The sequence below is a fragment of the Bos indicus genome, chromosome 10, assembly GCF_029378745.1.
Source record: "Bos indicus isolate NIAB-ARS_2022 breed Sahiwal x Tharparkar chromosome 10, NIAB-ARS_B.indTharparkar_mat_pri_1.0, whole genome shotgun sequence".
NCBI lineage: Eukaryota > Metazoa > Chordata > Mammalia > Artiodactyla > Bovidae > Bos > Bos indicus.
The window spans coordinates 36,842,566-36,851,184 of record NC_091769.1 but is presented as its reverse complement, the minus strand read 5'-3'; the positions used below and the strand labels follow the sequence as shown (position 1 = coordinate 36,851,184).

At 53.6% G+C, this 8,619-nt stretch overlaps 1 protein-coding gene across 1 annotated transcript; it reads left to right on the top strand.

The window, feature by feature from the left end:
• LTK (leukocyte receptor tyrosine kinase) lies at positions 1–8,528 on the top strand. The gene is given in 10 exon segments (XM_070798056.1): positions 1–58; positions 248–391; positions 1,060–1,149; positions 1,245–1,487; positions 1,490–1,512; positions 1,737–1,893; positions 1,969–2,031; positions 2,034–5,252; positions 6,757–6,847; positions 7,402–8,528. Coding segments are annotated over 8 exon segments (927 nt in total). The 3' UTR covers positions 2,183–5,252; positions 6,757–6,847; positions 7,402–8,528.
• The last annotated feature ends 91 nt before the right edge of the window (positions 8,529–8,619 follow it).

Genomic DNA, 8,619 nt, shown 5'->3' with positions numbered 1-8,619 from the left:
ATGGACCTCAGTGCTGTGCCCAAGACATCCACTGGGAAAAGCTCTCCGGGGAAGAAAAGTGAGCACACATCACCCCTACCCCACCCCAGTGGGCTTTTGGCAACCAGAGTTGGCTTGGGCAGCTTCCAGGTGCTAGTATGTCCCAGCTAGGTTGGGATAGGGGTGTGGCTGCGAGAGGCTCTCCATCTGCCATCCTGTTAACACATGTGCCCTCTCCCAACCCTGCTGTCACCTCATCACCTTTCAGGTGCAATTCTCTGCTCCAGCTTGGGGTCCCAGGCACCATTTCCCCCATCCTCGTCCTTGCTGCCACCAGCTCCAAGTCCCTGGGACCCAGACATCACCACCCTGCCTAGCAGCTTTGAGCCAGCCTCTCCCATAATTCCCTCAGGTGAGCTCTGAGCTCCTTCCTCCTCCTCCTCTGCTCTCCACTCTGTGTGGGGTCCCTCAGGCTGGGGCAGGTGCTCCTGACCCTTTCCTCCCTCCCTGCTTCCAGGCGCTGAGGGGTGTTGGCTCTTCTCCATCTGCAGGGCCAGGAGCTGGCTTGGGCCCAGGACCACACTAGCAGCAGTGTGGTGGTAACAGTGGGGGCCCTGGGACTCTGAGCAGTTGTGGTAGGCATGGAGTGCTGGCCAGTATCTATAAAGAATAGATACTGGCAGAAACAGGAGTAGATGTGGGCAGCAGCTGAAAATCTGAGGTTCTGTGGCCTGGGGAACTAAGGGTACCTGTGCTCCACTTTGAGTCTTGGTGTATCCTGCAGTGACAAGCAGCTTTGTCCCTTCCAGCCAAACCCTGGAAGGGGTGGCAATAGTTGCCACCAAGTTAGCTATTCCCAGGAGCCTGTTCCTGCCCAGTGGAGTATTCATAACCAGCGGCTGCTGCAAGAGGTGGCTTGAGCCTCCCTCACCATCTCCATTAAGCCTCTTGAAATAAGAGCAAAATCTAATTTTATGGTTTGCACACCTAGTCTCCCCATTCCTTCAAAATACACTATATCCCCTAGGTCCCTCAGATAAGAACTTCTGGAACCTCCTCCATCACTAATCTCTACCTTAGGCGGGCAGGCTGAGGACCAATGGTCAAGGTCCAGGGACTCAGAGCCCGCTTTCCGCAGGATCTCAGCCCATGACGCCTCGGGCAGCAAAGGTACCAATAGACACCTATCACAGGCACATGGAATCTTGTCTCTGCCATCTGCTCCCTTGGTTGCGGGAGAACCGCCTTACATCCTCGTGGGGCAGCTGGGAGAGGACGCCTGTCTGGAAGGAAGCGGAGCGGCTCAAGCGCCCCACAGCAGGGGCTGGGTGGAGCGAGGGGCGTTTCTCGGGGTTCAGACCTCAGCACTGGGAGGGAAGGGCCCGGGCCTCCACCGATTGCAGCACCGGCACCGGACTTCCCGCGGGAGAGTTTCCGAGCTGCTGAGGAGAGGGCGGCGACGAATGGGATCGAAGGGGTCCCAGGGTCGTGGCGCTGGGCAGGAGGTGGTGGGGCGCCACCTACGTCTTTCGGGTTCGTGCTTCCCTCCGCGCGTGCTGTCCCGGTCTCCGGAGCTAGGCGTTGGGGTCCTTCCCACCGAGCGCGCACTCACAGGATCTCCTTGGCGTCCCCAAAGCCGTGGGCCTGACTGCGAGCCCCTATCTTTACTCTAGTCCCTGGGGCGCGAGCCCTCGCCCAGCGCCCGGCTTCTCATTCGACGGCTGGAGGGCGTGCCCCTGTGTGTCGCTGCCGCGTAGCTGCGCACAGGTGAGCCGAAGCCGCTGCTGGTGGCGGCCACAGGAGGCGGTCGGGCGTACGTGAAGCCGCAGGACCGAGGGGGAACTCAGACCACCGCCCAGAAACTAGAGAACCGCTCGGTGGCGCCCAGGAGCAGCTGAAGAGGCGGGGCGGCAGGTGAGGGCGCGGGCTGCGAGGACGCGAGGCCGTGCTTCCCGTCCCCGCGGCCAGCCACCCCGTGTCTCTCTACAGGTGCAGGGGGCTTCTGGACCTCGCGGGCCCCCTACACTCCCCGCCGGCGGGTCAGCGAGGAAGGGGTCGGGGCAGTCAGGGCAACGCGGAGGTCTGGGCTAAGCTTGGCTGGGGGGCAGCCGGCGGCTTCGCGGGAGGTGGCGGCAGCGCTGAGGTGCATCCTTGGGGAGGGCAGCGGGGCAGCCCCGAGAGTGAAGTAAGGTTACAGCCTTAAGGACAGACCTAGTCCCTCGGAAGACAGTTGGGAAAAGTGTTGAGCCTGCCTTCCAGGCCAGAGCAGGTAGAGTAATAAATATCAGAAAAAGAGGTCGGGTAGGTTGCAAAGCACACGTGCAGACTGTACTCCCTCGATTTTCTTTTACATCCAGGATCTTTGTCAGCACAACATGTCCCATCCTTGATCTGTAGCAGTCCCAGGAACTTAGAGCTGGCTGCGTTAGCAAGCTGAGCTGGGAGGCAGAGAGGCAGGGGTAGTATAAGTCAGCAGTTCTCAGAGCATGGTGCCTGAGCCATTAGCACCACCTAAGTTGCTAGATCTTCACCACCAAGATAATCACGATGGTATGATCACTCACCTAGAGCCAGACATCCTGGAATGTGAAGTCACGTGGGCCTTAGAAAGCATCACTACAAACAAAGCTAGTGGAGGTGATGGAATTCCAGTTGAGCTATTTCAAATCCTGAAAGATGATGCTGTGAAAGTGCTGCACTCAATATGCCAGCAAATTTGGAAAACTCAGCAGTGGCCACAGGACTGGAAAAGGTCAGTTTTTCATTCCAATCCCAAAGAAAGGCAATGCCAAAGAATGCTCAAACTACCGCACAATTGTACTCATCTCACACGCTAGTAAAGTAATGCTCAAAATTCTCCAAGCCAGGCTTCAGCAATACGTGATCCGTGAACTTCCTGATGTTCAAGCTGGTTTTAGAAAAGGCAGAGGAACCAGAGATCAAATTGCCAACATCCGCTGGATCATGGAAAAAGCAAGAGAGTTCCAGAGAAACACCTATTTCTGCTTTATTGACTATGCCAAAGCCTTTGACTGTGTGGATCACAATAAACTGTGGAAAATTCTGAAAGAGATGGGAATCCCACACCACCTGACCTGCCTCTTGAGAAACCTATATGCAGGTCAAGAAGTAACAGTTAGAACTGGACATGGAACAACAGACTGGTTCCAAATGGGAAAAGGAGTACGTCAAGGCTGTATATTGTCACCCTGCTTTATTTAACTTCTATGCAGAGTACATCATGAGAAACGCTGGGCTGGAAGAAGCACAAGCTGGAATCAAGATTGCCAGGAGAAATATCAATAACCTCAGATATGCAGATGACACCACCCTTATGCCAGAAAGTGAAGAGGACCTAAAAAGCCTCTTGATGAAAGTGAAAGAGAGTGAAAAAGTTGGCTTAAAGCTCAACATTCAGAAAACTAAGATCATGGCATCTGGTCCCATCACTTCATGGGAAATAGATGGGGAAACAGTGCAGATTATTTTTGGGGGGCTCCAAAATCACTGCAGATGGTGACTGCAGCCATGAAATTAAAAGACACTTACTCCTTGGAAGAAAAGTTATGACCAACCTCGATAGCATATTGAAGAGCAGAGACATTACTTTGCCAACAAAGGTCCATCTAGTCAAGGCTATGGTTTTTCCAGTGGTCACGTATGGATGTGAGAGTTGGACTGTGAAGAAAGCTGAGCGCCAAAGAATTGCTGCTTTTGAACTGTGGTGTTGGAGAAGACTCCTGAGAGTCCCTTGGACTGCAAGGAGATCCAACCAGTCCATTCTGAAGGAGATCAGCCCTGGGATTTCTTTGGAAGGAATGATGCTAAAGCTGAAACTCCAGTACTTTGACTACCTCATGCGAAGAGTTGACTCATTGGAAAACACTCTGATGCTGGGAGGGATTGAGGGCAGGAGGAGAAGGGGATGACAGAGGATGAGATGGCTGGATAGCATCACTGACTCGATGGACATGAGTTTGAGTGAACTCCAGGAGATGGTGATGGACAGGGAGCCCTGGTGTGCTGCAATTCATGGGGTTGTAAAGAGTCAGACACGACTGAGCGACTGAACTAAACTGAACTGAACTGAAGTTGCTAGATATACAAATTCTCAGCCTCCCTCCAACCTCCTGAATCAGAAGTTTAGGGGAGGGCCCCATTATCTGTGTTTTAGTCAAGTCTCTAGGTGATTCTCATGTACTCCAGAGTTTGGAAACCACTGCTATAAAGAAATGGAGCCTTCCTGTCTGTCTGGGCAGTATTGTTCCTAAGTACTTTATACACGTTATCTCCATTGTTGTAGAAGTGGAGCATGTGGGTTGGGCCTCTTCCATTTTATAGTTGAGAACATGGGATTAAAGAGGTTCAGACAGACAAGGAGCAGCCAACCTGAGCCAGGCTTGCAGATTCCAGCTATTATTTCTTCCCACCTCGCTGGCCCCTCAGCTCCCACCTGCCATCCGGCAGCACTAGTACTGTGATGTGAGTGTAGACAAGACCACACTGGGGTTTCCACGGGGAGACTCCGGCTTCCCTGCTGTATAAGCCAGCTTTCCGTCTGTGAGGAGCTGTATGCTCCTCTTCCTTCCCCCATTTCATAGCCAACCCTCTATCTCAGTTTCTGGCAGGGAGTGATGCCTCAGAGACTGACATCACCTGGACTGATGAGGAGGGTGCAGTATTTGTCATACACCCCAACAGTGAGCTCTGCCTGCAGCTTCTGGCAGGTATTGGCCCCTATCCCCCACCTTTCAGCCTAGTCTAGCCCTTTTCCTCAGTCTCTCCCATCTGACCACCAGCTCTGCCCTGTGAACTACCCAGTCTTGCACAACTCAGGAATACTTGGGAGCTGGGCTGTCACTTGTGATGTCAGAATGGGGCATTCTGGTCTGCTTGTCAAATTATCTCTTGCTCTGAATTCTCTTCAACAACCTGCAAGCTCAAGAATCCCAGAAAAGGAAGCATACAAGCTTGACAGAAGTCCCCCAAACTCTCCCACCCTCTCTAAATGCCTGGCATTGCTCCTCGTTCCAAAGTTCAGGGCTAAAATTAACCACGAGACTGGAAAAAGTACATACGCCCCCACCCTCACCCAGCAATATCAATTCTTTTACTCATTGTCATGGAGAGTCACGGAGAGGTGGAGATTCAACTAGACCTCAATTGCTGCCTTTGCCTTTTGAAGATCTGCCAATGCCAGGCTGAGTTCCAGTTGGCCAACTGCACGTGCCCAGAGGGCATGGAGCTGGCTGAGGATAACGTCACCTGCATGGGTATGTCCTGCCTGTGTCTGAGGTCTGGACTTGTGGAACCGTGGGAGGGGATGAGCACTAGGGCACTGGGAAGGATATCTGCTGTGTGCCAGGCACTGTGCTGAGTATTGGCCAGGGGATTAGAGGTGTATCAATGCATGCTCTACCTTCAGGAAGCATGTAGTCTAGTGTGGTAGGGGAGATACTGATCACTGTCTCTATGTATGTCTACATTTATATCTAGATATCTACCTATATCTTGTAGTGACAGTTGCCATGGGAGGTGTAAAGTGTCTTAGGGGTGATGAGGAGGGAGCAGTTGCATTCATTTAGGATAAGTGAGGAAAGCATCATGGAAAAGTGAACACTCGAGCTGAGTCTTGAGGCATCACTAAAAGTTGGGGTAGAGGGACAGAGAGGAGTTTCCCACTGGAGGACCTGCCCACCCCCTCAGGCCTTTTGTTTCTGATGGTGGCTGTGGTGGTGGTCTTGACACTGAGCCTTCCTACGGTGTGTGGGGTCCTGATTCTGGGTACAGAGCACCCAGCAGGCATGGCTGATTTCTTCACTGAGCCAACAGGCTTCTGTGGGGTCCCAGGGGCAAACAGTTGATTTCAAACCTCTACTCCCAGGAGAGAAGTGGCAAACTCCCCTAGGGTTCTAAAAAGTAGAAGTACGTGGGGAGGCCTGAGAACAACATTTATCTTAATGGGCATCTGGAGAGGTGTCCTGGGCAGGGGGGCAGGTCAGGGCGGGCCTGATGGGCAGGTAGAGAGTATGCCAGTGTTCCTCCCATCCTTGGTGAACCATAAGAAGTGGCAGGATCCATGGTGGATGAAGCTGCCAGGCCTTGAGCTCCAGATCATCAAGCTTCACATCTCCACCATGAGGACAATCCCCAACCCCTACTACTTCCAGGTGAGGCTTGGCCCAGCCCAGTCCTGTATGCTGCCCCCAGGGCTTACGGAGGTTTCCTCAGCCAATTTCATTCTGCTCAGCTGAATCCTCTCCCTCCTTCTGAGAGCCTATGCACTCTGAATCCCCAGCCTCCATCTTGCTCCCTGCTGTCGTGAATTATGGATCCCAGTGAGCATCTCATCCAAACCCCTTGTATAGAGGAGATGGAGGTCAGAGAAGCTCTGAAAGGGGAAGTAACCTGGCAAAGTCAGCTGTCATCCCCAGTTCTGGGATGGTAGGGACCCTAAATATGATTCTTTGGCATAAGGATTGCCTTCACCCCAGAGCGTCTGCAGGGACCCAAGGGAAGACTTAGCACAGAATCCCACCCCACCACCTTACCCCACACCTGCCCTTTCTTCTGCCCTGACTCTGCCCTGGTCACCGTCACCCCTGCAAAGCTTGTCCTTGGGGACATGCCATGATGCAGAGAGCTCAGACCTTGAGAGAGGGCCAGTTGAGCATATGGAGGATGAGCAGGGGACAGGGGAGGTTAAGGAGGCTCTAGACCCTCAAGGACGCTTCCCCAGACCCAACCACCCACTCCCTCCAATCTGCCTTTCTGCAGAGCCCTGGCCCGTGGTGTCTTTGGAGAAACCTATGAGGGACTGGTAATTGGCCTTCCCGGGGACCTCAGCCTTCTGCAGGTGACTATCAAGGTGAGAGGGGTGGCGCTTCTGACTGAGAGTAGAAGAGAAGGGTCTCTGAGGAAGGAGTCACGGCTGGAGATAGGGTCAACCCGCCCTCTAGAAGTGTCCGGGGTACTCAGGAGCTCTGTTGCCTTCCTCCCTAGAGAAAGTCGCTCAGTCAAGTCTGACTCTTTGTGACACCATGGATAGTCCGTGGAATTCTCCAGGCCAGAATACTGGAGTGGGTAGCCTTTTCTTTCTCCAGGGGATTTTCCCAACCCAGGTCTACCGCATTGCGGGCAGATTCTTTATCAGCTGAGCCACCAGGGAAGCCCCTCTCCCTCCCTGGACTCTGCCAGAACTCTGCTGTCCACAGGATTGGCTGGATTTCCTCACTGGGGAGCTCATCCTGGGGTGCACCCAGGGCAAGGCGCAGAGGTGCAAGTGGGAGGGAGGCACCCAGACCCACCTGCAGAAATAGTTTCTCTTCACCCTGGGGCTGAAAGGTAGCAGCTCTAGGGACCTAGAGCTCCTCTCCAGCCTTGTGGAGCCTAGAGCATGGTTTCTCTCCCTGCTGGTGATAGGGTATATGCACTACCAGCGAGTTCAGCCATCAGAACATCAGAATACTGTGAGTACATCAGGGCTACCTCTGGCCTAATTCTGCTGGAGTTGGTGTCTGGAGGGGACATGAAGGGTTTCCTGAATCAGAGCCAGCTGCAGCTGGTGTGACCCTTTTCCAGCCCTCTAGGCTCACCTAAAGACCTGTTCATGGGTCCCCAAACCTGTATGGTCTGATGTGCGTTCTGCCTGACCCAGGCCCAGCCATCACCTCTGGGCATGCAAGACCTCCTTCAGCTGGCTCGGGACATAGCCGAGGTTTGCTACTACCTGGAAGAAAATCACTTCATCCACAGATCCGAGTGATCTAGCCCTGGGGACCTCCAATCCTGCTCCCTCCCCAAGGAATAGCCCTTTTACATAACTTTTAAAGAAAAGATCAAGGCTGGAGTTCTGGCAGTGATTTTTTTGCCTGACTCTGCTGAGCCACCAGGAACTGCCTGCTGAGCTGCACTGGATCCAGCCAAGTGGCCAAGATTGGAGACTTCTGGATGCAAGCAATATCTACAGGTGTAGGACCTGGGCATGTGGTGCTCCAAGGGAGTTGACCAGCACCTTCGGACCATTTGAAGCCTCCCTGGAGGGCATTTTTACATCCAAGACAGACTCCTGGTGATAACATGCACTCCACTACCTTGGGTCACCTCATGTGAGGGAAAGGGAAGCTGTTCCTGATGGGTTCCACTGCACTCGGTTCCCCCCAAGTGTGATGCAGGTCTTTAAATGCTGCTCTGGGAGATCTCACTGGGCTATATGCCCTGCCCTGGGTGCACCAGTCAGGAGGTGCCGACTGTGTCATGGGGCAGGGGAGTGGGGGTGGATGACTTTGCCCTCGTTTTGCCAGCATCTTGGAGCATCTTCAGTACAGCACTCGGGTGTGCCACCTGACCTGACCCAACCATCCTGGACTTGGGGACCAGGAGGGAAACCATAAAACAACACTATGAATCCCTACTCCCCTACCTTCCTATTAAAGAACCCTGTTGTGCTGAATTCACCCCTTTCAATGTAATTAACCCATTCTGGAGGAGGAAGGGGCTGGGGAGCCTGTCTCTGGGGGGCCTAAGATCTCCACAGGCCCAGGAACTGAGTTTAGGGAGCTTGAAGAACTGGGGAGGGAGCCTCCTCGGTCCCCAGCTGCTCTCTGGCCTCAAGCCCCCGAATCCAGGAGTAACCAACCT